This window comes from Engystomops pustulosus, chromosome 2, assembly GCF_040894005.1.
Source record: "Engystomops pustulosus chromosome 2, aEngPut4.maternal, whole genome shotgun sequence".
NCBI lineage: Eukaryota > Metazoa > Chordata > Amphibia > Anura > Leptodactylidae > Engystomops > Engystomops pustulosus.
The window spans coordinates 99,961,466-99,986,038 of record NC_092412.1 but is presented as its reverse complement, the minus strand read 5'-3'; the positions used below and the strand labels follow the sequence as shown (position 1 = coordinate 99,986,038).

General features: G+C 37.4%; 1 protein-coding gene and 1 long non-coding RNA gene across 4 annotated transcripts in view; one reads left to right on the top strand and one right to left on the bottom strand.

Annotated features, from left to right (window-relative positions):
• GABRB3 (gamma-aminobutyric acid type A receptor subunit beta3) overlaps positions 1-24,573 on the bottom strand; it is a 210,762-nt gene that overhangs the window by 14,822 nt on the left and 171,367 nt on the right. For both annotated transcript variants that reach the window (XM_072135693.1, XM_072135694.1), the window contains 3 exons: positions 9,543-9,625; positions 7,891-8,028; positions 110-262 (listed from right to left, as the gene is read on the bottom strand). In XM_072135693.1, the coding sequence (XP_071991794.1) occupies positions 110-262; positions 7,891-8,028; positions 9,543-9,625 (374 nt within the window). The remainder of the gene's footprint in view (positions 1-109; positions 263-7,890; positions 8,029-9,542; positions 9,626-24,573) is intronic.
• LOC140118165 (uncharacterized) lies at positions 3,575-24,202 on the top strand. Of its 2 annotated transcripts, none has more exons than XR_011853146.1 (4): positions 3,575-3,696; positions 6,940-7,149; positions 12,206-12,334; positions 23,998-24,202. It is a non-coding gene; the product is annotated as an uncharacterized lncRNA (long non-coding RNA). The 2 variants fall into 2 exon arrangements; XR_011853147.1 differs by lacking the exon at positions 23,998-24,202 and adding an exon at positions 23,583-23,709.

The following is a 24,573-nucleotide window of genomic DNA, read 5'->3' as shown; positions in this document are numbered from 1 at the left end:
TGAAACTTTACTGAAAGATTTATTGCTTTAATATGTAATCACCTTGATGGTCAAGGACTGCTTTTAAACACATGAAAAGAGAAAGCTTTTATTTACAATAATACCATACCAAGGGCAACTCTTGCTGCTGATGCATCATAGTTGATCCAAAAAGATACCCAGGATAATATAGTAATCAAAATAGATGGCATATATGTCTGAAGTATAAAGTATCCAATATTTCTTTTCAACTTGAAGCTCAGGGAGAGTCTTGGATAGGAACCTACAAAAATAAGAAAAATTAGGCTTTATTGTTGCTGGTGTTGAAATATGGGACCTCAGAATCCATTGTTTATAAATATTTAAACTAACAAGTTTTAACAATGAACAAGTATTCCGAAACAAGGAGATGAATTAGTTCTCTTCACTGAATGCCTGTCATAGCAACTAATCTCCCAGCATTCTTCAAGTTAACAGCACCTAGGAATAAGATAAATGTGTGCATATGTTATTTCATTATGGTCCTGCCATTGCCTTCTCATAAGGAAATATTGCATCTCACCAAAGAGATGCTACTTATTTAAAACATTTGCCCAGAGAAAAATGTGCACTGAGCATGACTAACATCAACTAGTCAGCCTCGGAGCAACTTAAGGGTATTTTAACACGATACAGCAGTTTCATAAATACTCTGGTTATATTTTAACAGACATCTGGCACTTTATACAGAAAGCAATTTCCAAAGTTTGAAATGAATTGAAATTAAGGAAACTGTGATTTATATACTGCAAGGTTTTTCTGCAGGACTGCATTTGAACATATTACAGTAAATTCTGTAAGTGTGCTGCTCACATGTACTAAGAATAATGTGCTACACTGACTTTAATAAAACTATATGTTACAAAAATGCAGTTTTTTTATATTTAGATGCCATGGCAAGTCCACAAAAAATGGTATGTGGTCAAAGATAGTGTGTCACTGAACAAAATAACTAAATGTATCCTTTCAGCTCAAATTATAGTTGTGATCAATGTCAACAGTAAAGTATGTGATGTAGTCTGTCTCCTCACTGGATTAAGTTGCTGCAATCATCCTCTCCCTTACCTCTGTCTTCTCAGCCTGGCTACTGTGTATCTGTCTACCACAGTTATACATGGAAGTCAATACATTGGGAGAAGAGAGCAGATACTGTTTATCAGTCTACCACAGTCTCAACGAAGCTCTAAATAATCCTGAAACTTCTGAAATTATAACACTTTCCCAACTCGCCAATCACTACCTTTTCTTTAATCAACCTTAATGAAATTAGTATTCCTTATTTACTTGGCCAGTAGATTATACCCAGAGCTGTATTCTTCTGACCAACCTTAGTATTAATGTCATTTATCTGGTATATCGCTGATTGTCAGAGGTAGTTTATGTTGCACCCACACTGATAAAATATTAATGATCTACCCTATTAACCCTCATTAATCTACCCTCATTAATCATTTTAAACCGGAAAACCACTTTAATGGCAAATTGTAGAAAAGCAAATTAGAAAATCGCCAAACCCTTAAACATTGGCTCATCACTGGTTCCATTTTTTTTTAAATGAATGACATACAATATTAATATGAAAGAGGGCAATTCACCACCTCCAGCAACTCCTAAATCTATTAACAGGTGCAACAGGTCCAGCCTGGAACTTTCTAACATTCCTGGGTGCAACATAACATGTAGGCTCTCTAACATAAGGTGGGTGGTCCTGGACAGGATTAGACAACATAGGCAACAACACTTGATGGTAGAGAGCTTGATTAGCATATATGTTGCTAAAATTAATATCTGTTATTTCCTAGAAACAGGGCAAGCTAGGGAAAAATCCCAACTAAGCTATAAACAATTGAGTGATGGAAGGATTTCAAGTTTGTCGAGGCAATAAATGATATTCCTAAAGTGACATTAATGAACAATGCATTTTGGAAAAATAAGTCAGAGAATATGGCTTAGTAATGAACAGGATAAGTAATAGTGAAAATAGTAAAATGAGCCTGTTAGTAGATTACAACTGAAAAAAATATGAATAAAGCCTCACAAACTATCAAGCTTGAAAACCAAAATGCCTTTATCACCTTTAATGACTTACAGTAGAAATCACCACCTTCAAAGTTGGCTAAGAAGGTAGTTTAAATCTTTTTGATAATAAAGCTCTACCTTGACCCTTGTTCCCTACCTCGTTCCCTTGTTCCATTTGCTTGCTTCCATTTCCCTAAAAAAACAACCCGAGAAACATGGTCATCTGGCAATGTCCACTGACGGTTCCTCTTCTCTTTGAGAAGTTACAATACAGTTTCCAACCCCATCACTGGACTGAAAGTGCGCTAACAAAAGTTTCTAATAAACTAATGCCAAGGCCAAGCAAGACTACTCTGCTGTTCTCTGTCTTGACATACCCTTATCCCATACTTAAAGACTCATGTCCAAGACCTTACTACATAATGCTACCACATAAAATCCTTTCTCATCCTGGTGTTTACTAAATTGCCAGTTCCTCATCATCTCCTACTTGGACTACTGCAACATTCCTCTCTGTGGTCTTCTTTTTAACAATGTAACAATCTTCTAAGCCCTTATGCGGACTAATCAGTCTCTCTCTCTCTCTTTGCCTCTACTCTCCATTGGTGACCCATTGAAAAATTAGTCTAAATGACCTAGTGTATACATTCGTCCACAACCTATCCCCACCATATATCTTTACCAGACTTAACCAGCAAATACCAACCCACAGATAACCTTTATTTTGCACAAGATCTTAAGCTTTGCTCTTCTATTATTAGCTCATCTAAAAAAACATATACAAGTCATCTCCCATACATTTACAATACTATGGAACTCCCTACCAAATCAAGACTACCCACCACATACCAATTTTTTAAACATAATATAATAAACCAACTGTATAGAATTTCCCCCAATACACAATAATCCCACTGCTATGATCCTTTACTGATGTTTCCATCCGATATAATCTGTGAACATGGACATGGTTTTACTTGTGCCCTCTCAGTCTAGCTCTGAGTCTTAGTACTTATGTAAGCTTGTTTTTAAGTAATGTATATGGATCTCTTTTCTATTGTATAGAATCATGGAAGTTATGGTGCTCGTTAAATAAATAATGATCATAACATTGTGTCCTAAGACATTATTATGTATGTTAAACCATAGGACCTCATCCCTTTGTTTGAAAAGAAGATAACAAGAATTAGGTTTAAGCATGGGTAATGGACTTGGTAAAAATAAGGCTCTATATAAAATGCGGCCTGACCCAATTCAGTCTTCACCCCATGAATCTTCAGCAAAACTAAGATAGAGTAGTAGCGAAGCACATTTTATGTAGCAATTTCAGTGTAGCTATAGCTTCTCTCTGTGTATGGCTGTAAAAGGTTAGCACTGCCGGACTTAGCTAGCCATTGAAGCACATGATTAATTGCTATCTCTGAAAACGGTAAGGTTCTATTTTCCCTTAGGTCATTATGATACAATAGTAATCCTCTCTCTCTTTCTGTGTTATGTAACCTAGAAACTCACATCATCTATTTGCCAGGTTCCACTGCAATCAACCATTTATCCTAAAAGGGAAACAATGCCCAAATGATAACTCTTCTCCTTCTTGTTCTATAACAGAGATGATGCTATCACTGTATGCTTAGACGTAAAAAAAGAAAAGTAAAACTGGTAGAGTAGTCTTAAATACAACAGTATACTCTTTTACATTTTATATTTATTGGGATGATTATTTAATTGAGTAAAAAATACTTAAGTTAGTTTTTGTTAAAATTATTGTTTTAAAAAATGCTTTCATATCCCTTCTTCTTTGTGTTTGATATGTACTTCTATATGCCGCAGATATTTTCTAATATCCACAGCGAGATGTAAGTTTAAACAGCTCTAGCTCCTAAATAAACGCACAAGTATGAACATTATTATGTAAGGTATATAAGTTTTATAAGATTTCCAGAGAATCCATCATTTAAAGGGGTTGTCCGAGAGTTCAAAAAGATCAGGAGCCGGCCTGGGGCACGCTTTTAAAAAAATTAAACCTGTACTCACTTCCTCCGATGATACTGATGTCCCATGCAGTGGTCCATCTGATCCGTGCCCCTGTAAACAAACAAGCTGTGCTTCCAGCTGGCCAAGATGCCCGGCCTCTCCCATTTGTCACCATATCCCAGCCTCAATACAGTGCCGAGAGATAGGAACAGATGGGAGTGGCCAGCTACCTCGGCCGGAAGCTCCCCAAGCACAACTCCTGCGCCCCTGTAAACAAACGGGCATGGATCAGATGGACCACGGTACAGGACATCAGGAGCGATGGACAACCCCTGTAAGTAAAAAATATGTTTTTATATTTCGACAATTCTTGAAAACCTGTAGCCATGTCTCCTGGACAAATAGTTTTTTTCTTTTTATGCGGACCAATATCTCTCAGCACTGCCAAATTATACAATTATTTACTGGACATTCATGCAGAAAGATAGTGTAAAAAGAAAAAAAATGGTGGTACCAATAGGCATGGACCTGTCCCAGGATACCAGTAGGCATGGACCCGTCCAAGTGCACCAAGAAGCTAATTTGCCTAAATATGAAACTGAATTTACACCAAAAGGAGATATCTCTGGGAAGCAGTGAAGATATATCTTTAAGTGCTGTTAATTTAAAGGGGTTGTTCACTTTCAGTAAATAATTGGTATTGTTTGTGTAATGAAAAGTTGTGTAATTTTCTAATAGAATTTATGTATCAATTCCTCACATTTTTCTAGATCTCTACTAGCTGTCATTCAACAGGTTAACTTCAGGTTTAATTCATGGTTTACTTCTTTTGGATAACAAGCTTCTCATGGACAACTCTGATTATTTTCTGTGATACTAACATGTCACACAGGTGTATGACCTGTGGCCATGGACCATCATTGTTATCCACAGGATATCAACAATGAAGCTTCCTGTTGAATGCCGAAAGAAATCTAGTAAAACAGCAAGGAAATAATACATAAAGTATACAATAACAGCTACCTGTTGAAGGCTGAAAGAGATCTAGAAAAACACTGAGGAAATGATACATAAAGTATGTTGGGAATTGTATAATTTATCATTACTAATGGCACTGATTGTTTTGCAATTTTTGATGGCACTGGTTCTATAGAATAGGCAATAAGTTCTAACTGAATGATTGTCCGTATCCCTTTTAAACTTGGAACAATCCCTTTAATGAATTATTATGGCCTTAACAGAACCACAATAGTAAAATTATGACCAGGCATTTAAACTTTTTTGCAAAAAAATGTTAAAAATGCATAAAGACCATAATACACAATTTAAAACTGTAAATATTTAATAATCATTTATGAAGGTTCTTATTTGTCTTAATAAAGTGGAAAATATATTGTCCTATGTGGCAGGCAATAACTTCAATAGTTAATTGTAGTTTTTAATTCATTTATAATTAATAAAGTAATCTGAATGACATTCCTTCAGTTATGTGGACAATGGTTAATTTTTTATAATGTAGTGTCTGTTATAACTTCTACTAAAAGTCCATTCTGGCACCACTGTCATCATTTACATGCAACTTTTTCAAATGTCATGTGTTATTAAAAATCTTTGGAATCTAGGCAAGCTACATCAAATTGCCAAGCATAATTGTTTAGTATCAGTTTATCCTAGTGTACCAATAATGTTAAGTGCAATTATAAAACTAGCACACAAAAAGAGATTTGATATATTTTAAAGAATATGTGAATAACTTTAAAACTCTTGACATATGTAAAATTACTGCTAAACAGTAATAGCAATTCACACGGATCTTGCTTCTGCTTACAACTGTATTAAAGGAAACCTACCACTTACAAGTGGTAGGTTTAGACACATATACATGGCACCAGCTCAGGGTGAGCTGGTGCCAGATCATATTTTTGTTAGGGAAACAAAGCCCCTATTGCCGTTTTATAAGTTATATTAACTTATAACTCGGCGCACCGCACTTGGGCACGGCGCACCATGCGCGTGCCCGTGCGTGCGCCGGATTCTAACGTGCTGGAGAGGCGGTGATGTCACCGATCTCCCCGGCACACGCGCGCCTGCGCAACTTAGCACGGGGAAACAGGGCGTGCTAAGTTGCGCAGGCGCGCGTGTGCCGGAGAGCTCGGTGATGTCACCGGCTCTCCAGCACTTTAGAATCCGGCGCATGCAAGGGCACGCGCATGGTGCGCCGTGCCCAAGTGCGGTGCGCCGAGTTATAAGTTAATATAACTTATAAAACGGCAATAGGGGCTTTGTTCCCCTAACAAAAATATGCTCTGGCACCAGCTCACCCTGAGCTGGTGCCATGTATATGTGTCTAAACCTACCACTTTTAAGTGGTAGGTTTCCTTTAAAATCTTTTTATATTGCATCAATACAGCAATATCAAAATAGGTCCATCAAATAGTCCATTAGACTTACTGAAAGTTCACCATAAAGGATGTCCGCCTTGGACACATTCCTGAAGGTAGAGGGGTGATAGACATGTGAAACGCTGGCTCTGGCTATGTTTTGGGGCTCCATCAATCATGTACTTTACTCTATATGGCTGCCATTTGTCTTATCACATCTTACTGTGTAGAACGTAAAATTCAACACCTAGGTAATTATAAACTCTTTTTACTTTTTTGCAATACAGTTGGACTATTATGTCCATAGACTATGCTCTCCTGTGGATAACCAGAATTTTTTATTAAAAAAAAAATTGGAGAAATTGCAACTAATAATTCATATATAAAATTACATAATAAAAATAAAAAGTCTAATCTCTTGATTACTATAATATTTCCATATTTATTGGTTACAGAAAAAAACCTACAAAAAGATTGGTTAATTGTGTGGTGCTAATGTGTAGTGCTACATCCAAGGATCTAATAACCTTTCTTGTATCTCTCATAGGCAAAAGGTCCCAGTGATGAAGGTGTAACTCTCCACTGGTGTTCTATGTGGGCTGCCTAGTGCTTGTTTTCTGTGTTTACTCTCAACACCTCCTAAAAACCAAGTCAAATTATCTGGATAAGTATTCACAGAAATAATCCTAAAGGGCAATGATGTGCCCTCTATCCGACTCTATCAACTGGGTAAAATGTCTTCAAATGCATCATAGAGGTATGTCCAGCAGCCAATAATTTTCAATGCATTTCACAAAAGTTGGCAATTAGAGACTAGGCAGGGGAAGGAAGTACTTTTAAGTTTACATGTGGCAAGACCCAGTGTCTCTTCAGACCACATTGGTAGTAATTTACATATTTGCCATAGGTAGATTTGCATTTTATCTTAAAGCTTTATTCATCAATGAGTGTATGTCAACAAAAACAAAACAATACTTCAGCAGGCAGCTACAAATGTTTGTGTCACAGGATTACTGATGCAAAAAACTATTATCTGGACACCAATGAACCAGTGACTATACCACCAAGAAGAAGTGGGGCTTTGTCATATGAAAGTCTGAAGTAACACAGTGGGGGAAACGGAGGGTTTTCACCACGTCTGATTTCTTCTACTTCTTTTTGAGACTCTTTTGCACTGTTACATAAAGGGTAAATTATTTCTGTAATTACAGTTGATTATGTTTGAGAAAAAGCCCGAGAATTCTGTAGGTAAAACATCAAACAACAAAAAACCTTTGCACTGTGTAGGATGATTTGTTGGAATGAGTCACGGTTTAAAAATATGTAGTAGCAGACCCTGCCGTTTTGGGAATATTGAGCTTTCCGTGTGACTTTAACAACAATAAAAGGTTTCAGGGCTCACACAGTTATTACAAAAAATGAGTCAGAGGCTCATAAAGGCTTGATATTTACATGAAAGAATACAATGTACAAGAGAATAAAACCACATAACACTTACCTGTAGCAAACACAACATTCTTAGAAACCAACTTGTGATCCATTATAGAAAACTGAGGGAGCTCTATCCTCTCAACCCCTGTTACTGCTTTATCTCCTCCTCTCCAGTAAAACTCAATGTCATCTGTTGTGTAGCCATCTATAAAAACAGAGAAAAAATGTATTTTATGCTTTTATTATAAAATTGCATAGTGTAAATATAAATATAAAACTGCTTCTCTAGATACTGAAGTGGATGCAATATGTAGGATAATGTCTATTGCTAATGCTATGATTGGATACTTACATCATGACAATAGTCATGGATTATACAGCCAGACAGAAATTTCTACTTTTCTCCCACTAATTCCACCTCCAAGCCAAGTGGACATGGAGTAGGTCATTCTGGACCATGTCCCTGCCTTGAGGCCAAAGTCTCTTGGTATATCTGGAGTGACCTTAGGGGATAACATCAAGTGCTGGCACAAGATGCACCAGCACATGATACATTTCCTGCCCAAGACTGTATTGATAAAACCTTATGCATTTTGGGAGATGGTTTGAGGGTTTCCTCCTCATCCAGGCCTGCCTTGTTTGCTGCCCAGTCACGCCCACTTCTTTGGTCCCAATATTTCCAGTCCAATGTCTGAATGTTGATATTTGGAGTAGGTTTTTTCATACAATATAGGATGTGGTAATTAGTGTCTCCCTCATAGTAGTTATAGCAGATTATAAAGGGGGAAAGCAGAATCTTGATGTGTTTAAAAATTACCAATTTCAAACATCTGTGCCATCATGTCCCCAAAATAAGTTGGAAAATATGTGTGTTAAAAAGTAATAGTAATAGATTACTATTAAAAAATTAAAAAATGTATCAATACATAAACCTTCATCCATCTACTGCTTAATAAAAACATTGTGGGACACTTGCTGTGATTTTCACTGACATGTTAGATTGTGGCACAAGGGGTTAATGAATTGGCGCACAACCCAAAAGGTTTAGAATTGTCTCCATATTCATGATGATGAAATACAACTCCGTAGACTATTGTACACCAAAATTTGCTCCAAAAACAGTGTTGGGAAACTAGAATAGTAGGAAAAGTGTTGGGATTTCAAAGCTGCGCCCAAATTGTGAGCCCAAAAAAAGAAATAGCATGGGTGCAGCAAGGGAAAAAAATACTGCCAGGTTTTTTTTGGAAAGTCAATAATAAATGCTCCCATTGTCCCAATAAATGAATACATATCTTACTAAATAAATGTGTTTCTTAATGATTTCTTAAATATGTATTTATTATTCATTAGGGTTCAAAGAAAACGAGATATTGCTCGATATTTCAGAAGAATAAAGAAATAGATTCTTTGCAAAGACAAATTTGCATTGATAATAGGAGGGTTTTCCTTGGTCCCTGGGGGAGACTACTGAATGGTCACTCATGCATATTAAAACAAATTGAAAGCAAATTGCATCTTACTATTTTCTCTATTCAAACAGAACCTGATTAAAATGTGACCATTAGTTCTCTTGTGTTGCTGATATGCACCCAAGCAATGGCTAATCAGGACAACAAAAGAAAGAGGATTAACTCTTTACTGTTTGAAATACTGGGAAAATCATCTTATTCCAAAATCATCATCATAGGTTATAAGAACGTCTCCTAAGATAATACGTACAGCTCTCTATTTCTAGAGTGCAGTTCTGCTCATCCAGGGGATATCTCCGTAAATCCATCATACATGCAGCTGTTGTTGTTATTCTGCAAAACATAAGAAATTGAGATGTCAGAAATCAGGTTATAGCTTAAACGTTTTTGTTCAAAATTAGACAATTAGTTCAGGAAACTATGGAAATACAACAATTAAAATAGAGAACCCCGTATGTGGCAGATACCAATATGAGTTCTATTTATTTTTGCACAGTGCAGCACAGCGCCGGACTGGCCAACCAGAGGACTGGAGGATCCTGTGGTAGGAAGCGATTTGACCAATGGGTCATTTGACCACCAGGTCACAGTCTGATCAGGGTACAGACCCTCTCATACATGCACCAGTATAAAAACAGTTTAAAATAAATTAGCAAAATAGGAATAAAATTTGCTTTGTTGACTATATCAACCAGTCACAGAAGAAAAAAACTCTAGGTATTAGGTTATAGGTAGCAGGAGTTTACCATTACGGTTTAGCATTCATAATGTGTGGTGCTGGTAATCATCATGGCCCTACACCATTATAATATATTAACAGTAAAAATTTGAAATCTAAACTGCCATCTGCTCCTGGATCCCTTGTCCATGCCCACATGCTCCAGTCCCTCCCTCACTCTCTCCAGGGCCAGTTTTAGATAAAGTGGTGCTCTGGGCAAAACTAAAAGCAGGGCCCCAAAATAAAACTATTTTAGGAACAGTCGCATTCAGTAAGAGACTCCCTTTAGCCCTGCAAAATAATGATAACACTTTGTAGTTTAAAAACAGTTATTATGGGAAGGCAATCTGTAATATGGGACTGTAGGAGAATTTTATCGTAGATAGACAGATGATAGATGGAGGTAAATTGATGATAGAAGGAGAAACATTGGAGGTATATTGATGATAGAAGATAAATATGAAAGATGATAGCTTTATAGATGCATACATATTAATTATATACAGATAGCTAGATAGAAGATAAAAGATAGATGAGAGATAATTCAAGAAATTGGCAGTACCCTAAACTGTAGCATAAAGCAGGGTGTCTTCATTCCAAAGTGCAACGTTTTGGTGGATGACCACCTTTTTCCAGCACAGTGTATGTGAATAGCAACCAAACAGGGGACACATGACACAAATGATAACCAAATTTAGACAAAGGGGGTACCCCACAAGGGTTTTGATGCAGAATAGGGTACTGGCTCAGAAGAAAAACAGGAAAGGAAACCAAAGTAAAGACATAGCCAAGTGTAAGAATTCCATTCATTTCCACATATTATGACACCAGCAATAGAATTGCATATATAGTCAACAACCATTGGATAATCTTTGTCCCAAGACCAATGATACATGCACAGGGGGAATCTGGCTCAAGGACGAAACCGGGTTATAGTAAAAACATCAAATCTTCTTTATTGAGGCATCAAAAACTTCACATATATGTGCGAAAACAGAGGGAAACGCACGGCCACAGCTCATGGTCTAAGTGTTTCGTAAAAAATCCTTATTCATGACAACACATTTATATATATAAAATCGGGATAAGCAAAAGCAAGAAAAGGTGGTCATCAAATAGACACAAGCTGCCATAGAGAGAAGAAAAAGATAAAACTATATTCAATTTGATATATCATATCTTGCCTCTTGTTCAAACCATGCAGCATTCTTGTGTCAAGAGAAAATAACCAAAAACTCTCTCTATTCAACAATTTACTTTTATGGTTGCTACCTCTTCCTGTTTATTTTAATAGTTCTATGTTCTATAGCAGCTACGGAAAAATCTGTACAATTGCCCTCATGTACCGTTTGAAAATGTTTGGATGGCATGGATATATGTCCCAATTTTATATATATATCGATTTTAAACTTGTGTGTGTTCCCTTTAACAAGAGAAGTCATGTGACCATAGGTGCGGGTGATTTGTACACACCTGCACACACATTATACTAGGTCATGAATATGGATGTTTTCCAAAACACGTAGACCGTGAGCTGTGGCCGTGCGTTTCCTTCTGTTTTCACACATATATGTGAAGTTTTTGATGCCTCAATAAAAAAGATTTGATGTTTTTACTATAACCCAGTTTCGTCCTTCAGCTAGATTCCCCCTGTGCATGTATCGTTACTCCAACCACATGGTTTAAATATTGAATATAATTTGGGGAGCATAATATAATTGAGTGTGTGATATGTGAGTGGCTAGTACCATGCATTCCTGTATAGCCATGAGGATCCCCATAGAATAGTCAATTCATCTAATATATAAAGCTGAGTGTATGTGTATGTATGTATGTATGTAGGTATGTCCGCTAAAGGAATCTGCGCCGTCACACGGGGAGAGTGAGAGGCAGAGATACAGGTGGGGAGAGTTAGTGACTGAGTGAGGGACGGTCAGTGGGTGTGAGTGAGAGACAAACAGGGAGAGTCACGGAGAAACAGACAGGGAGAGTAAGTGAGTAACAGACAGGGAGAGGTAGATGCATAGATAGATATATATTATTTTTTTGTTAACCAATTCTATTTTGTCATAGCTAAGTGCAGTTATTTACTATCCCGAGCAATGCCAGGATTTACAGCTAGTTACAAATAAAGGGGTAATGCCCCACTAGTGGTTACAGTATACTTATACATTTGTTTTTTCTTTCTCTTTCAGATATTCAGTATTTTTGTGGAACCCCCATCGGTTGGACTGACAATCCTATTCGCCTTTTTTTATTTTCATTTTTATTGTTCTTCTTCTGGGCACTTTTCTTCGGACCACAAAATGGGAAATTCCATGAAGGTATGTGTGAGATTTTCACCCCAGCCTGTTGTCTGGAGAATGGAGCTGGTTGAGACTACGAGGACCAGAGGATGTTGGTCTTAAGGACTAACTCTTCGATCTTCATGCCTCTCATGCAGTGGGAAATTGTGGAGTTAACTTTTTGGCCACACACTTGCACCCAGCACCTACGGACTATGGGTATATAGGTCACATACATATGCACTCAGCACAAATCTTCATTGGTCTCCTAATGGGTCCTGGCAGAGTCTGCCCTTTTACAAGATGGCCACTGCTGCCTATAGTGCACTATGTACGCATGCGCCAATTTGACACACAGAGCAGTCCAGACCCATTTGCAAGTGTCATATTGAGATCCTGTCTTCACAATACAAGTGAGGTGTGGACACTAAGCACTTCCTGTTCACTATTGAATGCTTGGCGCTTATACACAAGTGGCCACCCGCAAAAGTAATTTTTTATGCATGACGTGCTGAGAAGTAGGGGCGGTCCGGACACCGGTAGGAGGGGATGGACTGTCTTTATTATGTTCTTTGCACTACTACTATAATTAATTAAATGACATGACTTGTCACTGTGCACGTTGATATATGTACACTGCTGATTTACTGTATATATAATGATATTTAGAATTTGCCTAATAGTTTCACTTATTGCATTATGTTTGATTCCAGTTCACATACAATATGATAGAAGTAGATAGAATATATATAGATAAATAGATAAGTAGATAAATAAATTGTTAGATAGACAGATATAAAAATAGGAAATAGTCACATTATAGAAGATAGACAGATAGATGATAGATGTGTGTGTGTGTATATATATATATATATATATATATATATATATATATATATATATATATATATATATCATCTATGTGTATATATATATAGACAGGAGATAAATGATAAGCATTTTCACCCAGGCATTCAACCAAGGGCTATTAAAGGGGCAATACATCCTCTGCCCACAAAAGTCCCACATGCATGGGGCCCCTTTAGAACTAGGGGCTCTGGGCAGATTTCCAGTTTTCCACCCCTAACGCCGGCCCTGAGGCTCGTCACACAGAAAGCATTTCCTGTGCTTGCGCGGTGAGCAAGATCACTCTGTCATGTGTGCTGAGATGAGAAGACGAGGCAACTAACTGAGGGATCCAGCTCACTGCGCAAGGAAATGCTTACTGCGATGAGATGAAGTCAGAGATGGGTGTCAGCATAACAAGCCTGCTGGAGGGTGAAGGAGGGAGACGGCAGTCTCCAGGAGCATATGGCAGTTTACATTTCAAATTCCCCCTCGGGACTCGATACCGGCAGGGAGCCAGGTGAGCTACAGGATTGTAACAAAACTGTACTTTTCTGAAATATAACAAAGCACCTTTACAATCTTCATGTAATGACCTTTGAGAGCCTGCCCTTTGTGAAAAGTGGGCACCATGGTGACAGGTTCCCTTTAAGTTCTGACATTCAACCATGAGCCCTTAACATCACAATCTTGGTAATTGATGTTCAACATCAGATTTTCACATGCAGTAAGGTATTATTTTGATTAGAATGCCTTATTTCCCATTAGTTAAACCACAGTTATTCTCCACAGTTATAAAACTATAAATTCATAAATCTAACTTCAGGCAAAACTTATGCAAGAGTTAAAAAGACATTCTGCAGGGTTCACAAACTTTGTGACACTACTAAACATTTCTATTAACTTTTATAGTCGCCTTTTATAAACTGACAAGACAACTAAGCTTCATTAGGCAGATGCTGTGACCATCTGTCTTACACTTTGCATTAGATGTCACAAGACTGTGACCTCTTCATTTAGGAAACAACACTCATGTCTCGCTATTATTAAGCAAATATATGCGCAGTGTCAATTAAAATGTATAAACAATGGCTGCAGGTTTCTTTAGAGATTAATCTTTTGTTTAAAATTGCTTTGTGAGTTCTGTATTTTATTGCAGAAATAAAAGCAGAAATGAAATTTGAATGTTAAATTTATAGACATCAGCATACATAAAACATAGTCTATTATCTAAATTAGAAGATGAAATTAAAATACTGGAAGCTGACATTACATTATAAACAAGAACATCTGTCATGCAGAGAAATGGGGCTTTCATTTCATGTGATTATAAAATACACATATTCATATACCAGTAAATTGTAATAATTAAAAGAAATCTAAAGACATAAATATAGACTTTGTGACAACAAGAAGCAATAATGTCGTATACTTCTCTTGTCACTAATATTTTGTTTAAGTTTGTTCTATGATAATCTTATCTACTACAACTATTTTGTAGGCCATATTTTTAAAGGGATACTGTAAGGGCCATTTGGGGCACTAAACCACCCACAGGTCCTTATGGAGTAGTTATGGAGTAGTTTTTCCCTCTGGGCCCACAACATAAAAAAAAAAAAACTTATGTAATAACTTCAGTCCGGTACTCTCAGTGTTTGTGCAGTGATGGAATGAAGCTACTGCAGTCCACCGCAGTTTCAATGCGCATGCGCTATAGAAATGGTGCATGTGCAATGAAGCTTGGTTGCTCTACTCTGATTTCACTGAATTACTTTGTAGGCTGTAGGAGCAATAGAGATGCACTGAATGACTTCGTAGGCTGTAGGAGCAATAGAGATGCATCTTATAGGTCTCATCTCTAAAAAGGGGTGTACCAGTACTTTGCTGCCTAATGCGAATTATAGAAAGTTGTCCCCCTACTGGACAAAGAGTTACATACTGTGCTTAGATCTAATAATCAATTAGGTTACTCATGGATCATAAAATTGATAGAGAAGCCGGTCACACATGCTCCCTGCCATATAATGTGCCATTTCCAGCAGCCCTCAGTCTAAGATGTTCCCTGTCCTGCAGCTGCCCCCTTTTCTGTAGAGCCCCCAGATACTATATAAGAAGGGGCTACAGAAAAGGGGACACAATAATACCCCTTTTTCTGTAGCCCTCATCTCCGTACCTATAATGTCCTATTGTCTTTGGTCTTTTCACTATAAGTAAAAAATAGTAAAGTTATTGATTTTAGTACAAGCCATGGGGTAGCAAATACAGACGCTTCTCCTTAATTAAATGTCCAGCAGCCATGAATGAAATATCAAGAGTCCCTTAACACCTTGCCGACCGAGGACGAACTATATCGTCCTCGCGCGGCATGGGGTGTATGGAGCTGAGCTGAGCTCTCTCCATAGACAGCGGGTAACGGCTGTATAAAACAGCCAACACCCGCCTGTCACTGCTGCGGTCGGTGCTGGCACCGATCGCGGCAGTAACCTGTTAAGTGCCGTGGTCGAACCCGACCGCTGCACCTAACTTACCGTTAAATGCCGGCCGCCATCTTGGATGACCGATCGCCGCCTCCTGGAACGTCATCGGAGGGCGGCGATCAGTTGCTATGGCAGCCTAGAGTCTCATTGAGAATCGTAGGCTTGCCAGGTGCAATGATTTCTAAAGCCAGCAGAGGGCAAGCTATTAGAAATCATAGGAAAATTGGTATGTACTGCAATACAGTAGTATTGCAGTATATAGTATTAGCAATTGGACCCTGCAGGGTTAAATTACCCTGGAGGATCTAAAATAATGGTAAAGTTTTTTTTTAAAAATTTAAAAAAAAAATAATAAAAAAAAGTAAAAGTTAAAATCCCCCCCCCCCTTTCCCTAGAACTCATATAAATATAAATAAACAATAAAAATCATAAACACATTAGGTATCATTGCGTCCCAAAATTTCTTATATATCAAAATATATTAGCAATTTTTCCCTGCGTTTAACCCTGTAATGGAAATTGGCGCCCAAAGTCGAAAATACCACTTTTTTGACATTTTGAAAAAAATAAAAAATTCTATAAAAAGTGATCAAAAGCCCATACAGTCCTCAAAATGAAAGCATTAAAAACGTTATCAAAAGTCGCAAAAAATTACACCACCCACAGCTCCGTGCACTGTACAGAAGGTTTTATTTTTTTTAAATGTATGAAAACATTATAAAACCTGTACAAATTTGGTATCCTCGTGATCGTACCGCACCAAAGAATAAAATAGACATGTGATTTGGGGCACTCAGTGGAAGCTGTAAAAGCCAATCACACAAGAAAATGGCGCAAATGCGTTTTTTCATCATTTTCACTGGATTCGGAATTTTTTTCCCGCTTCCCAGTACACGGCATAGAATAATAAATACCACAACTATGAAGTTCAATTTGTTACGCAGAAAACAAGCCCAAACAGAGCTCTGTACATGGAAAAATAAAAAAGTTACAGATTTTTGAAGATGAGGACCGAAAAATGGAAATGCATAAATGAAATAGGGCCACGTTCCTAAGGGGTTAAAAAACAATTCTATTCTCACCTCTGGCTTCGTCTTCCTGCGGCTCCTTCATCTTCTCTTCCTGGCAGCGCTCTGCTGGTGCCAACGCTCTATGACATCATGCGGCCGCGAAACTGAATGCCATCATAATGTGTATGCACGAACAGGGAGGAAGATGAAGCCGAAAAGAGAAGAAGCCGAACGTGAGTACAGAGTTGTTTTTTATGGGTCTCTCCCCTTGATATTTCATTCATGGGGGGAGGGAGTGAGGGTTTTTTATTTTTTACATTTAAATTCTTGGACCACGGCCAGCACTGGTTTACCGATGGGGAGGGGGAGGAGCACTCCTCAAAAAAGACTCCACCTTTGTCAACCAGCAGGCGGCTGATTGCTTATGGGTGGTGCACGCCTGTCTCTAAATAAGTAAAGGGTTATTTTCTTTTATAGCGGCGATCGAATGTGCTGCAAGGATCTGTAGTTGATTTGGTGTCCCAAATCACTCTGACATGTTCTCTATAATTGTCTTCAAGCAATGTTAGACAGACATTCTTACACTGTGTAAGATTTACCAAAGTGTCTATTGCTAGATATGGTGCAGAGTATGACTGTCTAGTCTAATTTTGCCCCAACTAATACTTGGCTTTGTTTCCACCAGGAAATGTGCCAATATGTTGGTGCTTGTGCATTATATTTAATGAAATTTAGGTCCATGCCTTTTTGCTGAGAGGCCAGAATAATACACAAGACAAAATGGCTTTTGTCACACAAAATATAGAAGTGTCTTAAAACTACCCCAAACCCATAATAAATGTGATTCAAGGCATTTGAGATTGATTTCTGGCATACTCAGATTAATAAATATACCCACTATGTCTAATGTGCCCATTACCTAGCACTATCCAGACATATGATAAAAGTCTTCAACACTTCAACATGTACAGGATAAAGAAAAGTTTTCTTTCCACTGATTTATCCTGTCCATGTTGAAGAATTCAGAACTGAACTTTGTCTCTATAAGTTTGAGCACCACCTTTGCAATTATAAAGCTGCATCATCACTCTCCTAAGAGTAAATACACTCCATTCACCATACCTCTTTCATATGAAGGTCCTCAATAGTGTCCCTCTATACTTTCTCATACTTCTATATGATAAAAGTCTCTTTTTGACTGGTAATTTTAAGTATCCCATTGTTTTAATTATTAAACAAATTAGGAAAAAGATTTACATATTTACAAGGAGACAGCCAGAGACCCTAGGGCAGTGGTGGCAAACCTATGGCACAGGTGCCAGAGGTAGCACTCGGAGCCCTTTCCCTCGAAGGTTTTTTATGACCTCATGGGGGGACAAATTTCCTTAGTTTACATATTTACTTAGTTTATCATACCAAACAGCCCCCCCAATGGTCATTTTATATAAAGCCCCCTTTATTAGATACACAACTCTCACCCCATGGATTCCTTATGTACAGCCTTATGTGGGCCCGCCCCCCCAGGATCACTGAGCACTGACAATTGCCAAGGTATTCCCAGTGTTCGCGCTGGCCCTGCATTACAAAGAAAAAATATTTTTCACCAGTTTTTGTAACCCCCAATAAAACTAAAACTTTAACTCTTTTTATTTTTAAGTATCCCTGCGTGTCATGAAAAAAATGCAGCAAAATTTTTTATGGTATTCCACAAAAAAATAAAGTTCTAACCCTTACACCAATAAGTATGAAAATTTGTTAAAAATAATCCAGTCAATAAAGACTTTTAAGGCCTGTTCACAAAGGGGTTAAATGTTTTCTAGGTCATACACGCTTGTTTGTAAACATTTCAGATGTTTTCTCGAAATTCTCAATACCTCCTGTATAAAGCGTTGTTATGGAGAGAACGATATGGTCATAATGTAAATGTCATGATCTCAAGAAAGAAAGGAACCACACTTCTTCACAGGGTCCACATTTGAGATAATTTTACTAGATATCCAACATTGAAAAAAAAGTAAAGGAAGTTGAGAATCAGTACTCCAGATTGGCAACTACAAAGAACTGTGCTTTCAGCTCTCTTCACTTAATTAGTTCTGGTGCCAGTGGCTGCTGTTAATAATCACTTGGGTTGATTGCATTAGGCCCCCCACTCTCCTTATATTGATCACCTTGGCATATGACTTGTCATATGTAAAAGTCATAAATATATTTAACCTGGGAGGTCCCTCTATGTATATCACTTGATTTTAAGATGGATGGGAAATATCTTTAAACCCTCAGGGACCCCTCCCCCTACCATGTATGTAGATTATTAAATCTGATGATGCATTGACAATGTATGTCAACACAAGCCACTGTAATATATTTTTTTTACTTTTTATTTACAATGGACCCCGTATGTTATATTGGTGACATCACTGTACATTCCATGAAAAATATTTGACACTTTAAAAGAGGTTAAGGGTCATATAGATACTTCTTTTCATATGAAGCAATTTACAGATTCCTGTGATTGAACAATTCATGGCCATCATGTTTACCAAGTGCCTGAATAGAATATTCCTTCTACTCACATGAATAAAAAAGTAAATAAAATAGAATAGAGTAAATACATCTTAAAAATAGAGGCAGTCCCTGGGTTACATACAAGATAAGCTCTGTAGGTTTGTTCTTAAGTTGAATTTGTATGTAAGTTGGAACTGTATATTTTATCATTGTAATCCCAGACAGAACTTTTTTGGTCTCTGTGATAATTGGATTTTAAAAATGTTGGGTTGTCATAAGAACTAGGATTAACAATAAATCTTTATTACAGACACATGTGATGACTGTTATAGCTGTTTATTGTAGCCTAGGACTAAAGTACAATAAATTACCAATATCCAGTGGTCCGTTTGTAACTAGGGGTCGTATGTAAGTCGAGTGTTCTTAAGTAGGGGACCGCCTGTATATAAACATACCCTACCTTTGTTCTATCTATCTATATCCTATCTATCTGTGTTGATTTCCTTTTTTTCTAGGTGATCCTTAGCGTTTGGAGATATGTTTCATTGCTTATCATATTTATTTTTTTTAAAATTTTTTATTTTATTTTCAATTAACACAAAGTATACATACAATTAACCTTGCCATTTCAATACAATTTGACTTTGCAGAGTCAGTATCATATATATCAATATTTATAGGTACATCTTTGAACATTTCACTCTGGAACATGACATCACGGGTTGTTACAATCACGCCCCTGCTTCTTTTGATACCCCGCCAGTCAAGAAATATAAGGTTATACGCTATTGTATTGATACATTTAGTTTACAACTACAATGATAACAATTTGAGAAATAAAACATGAAAAACAGTCCCTCCCTTCCCCTGTGCCTGCATGCTGTCTCCGTACCATCCCCCAGCATCCCCGGTCGCCGCTTTGGATCTTAAGCCCTCCCAATCTACCTCTAAGATCCTCTTGACAATACCATTGAGTATATTCAAATGGAGTCATGAGTGAGCCTCATTATCATAATTTTACAACAAAACCACTCAGCTCAGGAATTATACAAGATGTGTTTCTGCATCAGTATCGCTACAGCATTATCAATGTAAGTTTGGTTCACAATTCATGAAAACAAATGGTAGATTTCCTTTAAGTATTGAAAGATGTTTGCAGCAATGGTTACTTGGATAAAACAACGACTTCTTCCTGTTCACACCTTGTTTTTTGGATGTGTTCAGTGTGTCTAACCCTGAAAGGCTCATGGTGTAGATGCTGAACGTGAACATATAATGGCAGGTGGGGGCATACTCTTTTACTGCATCTGTTCAGGATACATCACATTCAGTAGGTAAAACAAAAATGCTGACTGTATGAACATATAGTAATATACTTGGCTGCCCTCTATTGTAAGAATATGTCAGCAATCCTAATTTTGCACTCCTCCTTAGTTATAATTACTTCTCATAAACGCTAAGAGGGATATTTTTACTCCTGTATAGGAAAACAATGGCAGAAAAAAAACTAGTTTGAATTGTGGTGCTAGCTATAATAGGTTCACCTGCAGGATCCAGCACTTTAACCAAAAAATAGAGCTCTGTTCAGCACTGTACTTTCCATCAAAAACAGTCAAATCTGTTCCTCTCATAAAACCTCCAACGCATATGTGAACAGAGCCTAAGCCAATGCATTTGTACACATAAAAGGAAACAAACAATAAACTTGCTCAGTAGGGGCATGCAGATTAGTAGGCGTAGGAACATTTTCACAGATGAATATTAACAATTCTGCTCAAGCTTTAGTTATAAGCAGCCAGTGCATTAACCTCTTTGTTGTAAGCCTGATTGTTCTGCAAATTCTTTATGTACAAGATGATAAACTATAAGGGTGAACTATGCAGAAGAAAAGCACTTATTCAAGGCACATCTCATGGTACATACAAATAAAGCTTGGTGCATACAATTAAGCTAATATACAAAATTAGAAATATGGTATAATATAGTAAGCTCACCTAGCTATCTAAAAATGCTGGTATGCAAATCAAGACACGCTGTTATAAGATGACACGAAACGTATAATATAATAACCTGGAAGTGGGAGGGGAGACAGTGGAAATAACCCTAAACATGTGGCAAAAAGTGGCTTCTACAAGCCATCTGGGATTGTTATTTAAGTGAGAAAGAGAGTACTGTAGAGTTTTACCGTATCTGCTTGGTGCTCTGTACGATAACTCAGAAAATTTAGATATCTTGTCCAAAGTACTTATAAAGAAACCACTTTTTAAATGATAGCCAAGCAAGCATGGCTTACAACCATAAACCCCACATCTTTAACCTACTGCCATAGCTCATGAATATATATAAAGGCAGTCCCCAGGTTACGTACAAGATAGGCTCTTTAGGTTTGTTCTTAAGTTTAATTTGTATGTAAGTCAGAACTGTATAATTTATAATTGGAACCCCAGCAAAATGTATGGGTCTCTGTGACAATTGGATTTTAAAAATGTTGGGTTATCATAAGAACCAGGATTAACAATAAAGCTTCATTACAGACACCATAGATAACTGTTATAGCTGTTTATTAAAGCCTAAGGCTAAAGTACAGTAATTACCAAAATACAGAGGTCCGTCTGTAACTAGGGATCGTCTGTAAGTCGGGTGTTCTTAAGTAGGGGACCGCCTGTACCTGGACGAGGATGCATTGCATGCTGGGTACATAGATGATGTACTGTATAATTCATGTGGTAGCCAAATTAGCTAGTCTACTCTCACTAACTGGCTTATACCTTCATTTGTCCATACAGTTTCCCTAAAGAGTCAGTACAGTATAAGATCATTGTTCTTCTCAATCCTAAAACTCACAAAACTGACTACAGGCGGTCCCCTACTTAAGAACACTTGACTTACATACGACCCCTAGTTACAAACGGACCTTTGGATATTGGTAATTTATTGTACTTTAGTCCTAGGCTACAATGATCAGTTGTAACAGTTATCACAGATGTCTGTAATAAAGCTTTAATGTTAATATTAAATCTTATGACAACTCAACATTTTTAAAATCCAATTGTCACAGAGACCAAAAAAGTTCTGTCTGGGATTACAATGATAAAATATACAGTTCCGACTTACATACAAATTCAACTTAAGAACAAACCTACAGACCCTATCTTGTATGTAACCCGAGGACTGCCTGTACTGTCCTTTTATCTCCATAATTTCATAGAACTGTATCCTTCATTCAACAGCTGGTTTGAAGAGGCTAAAAAATGTAAGCACAGGAGAACACCACAGTAGCATATAAATAAAGATGACAAGCTCATTCCAAGAGAGGAAGTGTAGGGACCTTAACTTCCCATAAAGAGGAAGGAGTAGGTCACAAGCATTCCTTAGATTTGGATTGAACCTATCCATTCAATATTAAACCTATTTGTTCAATAACCAATATATTAAGATAGCATGTTTAAAGGGAACCTGTCACCAGAAACATGGCTGTTAAACCCCCAAACATACCTTATAGTATGCATTAATTATTGTCCAGGCATTTGCTTATAATGACTCTAAGCCGGCCTCATGCTGAAATATCAACCTATAATCATGGACAGGTAGTAGTGTGGGTGGTGGGGTTTGGGGTAGAGAAGTCGAGCATTCACCCACCCTCCACGCTGCTGTGTCATGAAAACCCCACCTACTGCTCTCCCTTGATCAGACAACTGCCCTACCTCCTGCGCCTCCCAGTCCCCTTGCACTCTCGTTTCCAATCTCGGACATGCGCAGTGTGCTCATTATCTCCTCTACATCCCTGTGTGTATCCGGAGGGAAAAACACACTGCGCATCAAAGTCATGCCTATTATGAATGTTACTGTTAAACTTCTGCAACTATTTGAGTAATACACTATAGAATCACAGTGTTATACAGATTTAGAATAGGATTGTCTATTTTTTCCACAAACAGTCATCCATGGGCTGTGCCTGGTACTGTGGCTCATCTTCTTTTCAATAACAGGAATGAGATTCAACACCAGAATCACTCCAAAAACATAGATGGTGCTGTTTCTGGAAAAAGCATAACCTTATTTTAATCCCGGATAATCCAAATCACCTGCATCCTAGGCTTTACAGGGAGTTACAGGACATATTAAGGTTATTACATAGACAATTCCTTTCGACTACATAGGCTGCCATCAGACCTTCTTAACACTATAGCTGATTTTCCTTTGATGAACTTAGATGACATCTAGCTCTACAAATCCACGACAGAGTAAGTTATTGCTGCTTCCTGTACTGATGCACATCATGCAGTTCCCACCAAGCACTGCTTAGTGCAGAAATCATTTAGTAGAGAACACTGAAGAATAATCATAAATATTATCCCTATCAGCCCTGGTAATAAATAGCTTAAAGCAAATATATCATCAAAATAAGCTGCCCTGTATAATAGCTACATGTTTGTCAATTATTCATAGACTTACAGAGGAACCATGCAATATAGTCTGCTAAGAAAAGATGTGCCAGAATTGTTGTATTTGGGGGAATACAGGTATATATTGGATCTCATTAAGGAGGATTTCCCAAGACTCAGACTATAAAGAGAACTAGGCACAACTAGTAAACTCAAGTAAAAAAATTCTAGCTGACATTACCAGATTAAGTCATTTGTATTTCATATAGTGTATATACTATCAACATTTTATATTGTCTTAAATATGTTATACATTTAATTATTATGTATTCATGTTACTTTGTTCTTTTTAAAAATGTTAACTTAGCTGTAACAAAATATTTTCCCTGTTGGGGATTATTAAAGTTTGTCTATTTATCTATAAAATATTACATTTATACTTTTTTCTTATATGTTGAAAATTCTCCATTTACTTACAGAAAATCCTCCACAAAGTAATATGTGAATGCACCGGAAAAGTAATATTTTGACTGAGATAAGTCATGCTCAGAGGCTGGAAGGGCCCTTTGGCTCGGTAACACATAGGACTACACTTCCAGTGTCATTATAAAAAAAGAAAATCTCAACAATGTGGGCAGTTAAAAACATAATTGGGAGTGTGAATTGTATTTTTGGAGTATCCAAAGAGATGTCACCACTACAGCATTTGTATACAAACACAGACCATCAGTGGTGGGGGCTGCCATAATAATTAAATAATAATAATTCCTTTATTAATATAACGCCTACAAATACTGCAGCACTACACAGAGTTTGCCAAATCAGTCCCTGTCCCCATGGGGCTCACAATCTAATCAACCTACCAGTATGTTTTTGGAGTGTGGCAGGAAACCAGAGGACCCGGAGGAAACCCACGCAAACAAGGAGAGAACATACAAACTCTTTGGAGACGTTGATCCTGGGACTTTATGTAATGCTAACCACTAAGCCAACGTGCTGCCTGTAATGCCATGCTTAAACCCCATCTGCTGCTTCTCCGAAATTTGTTAAATATG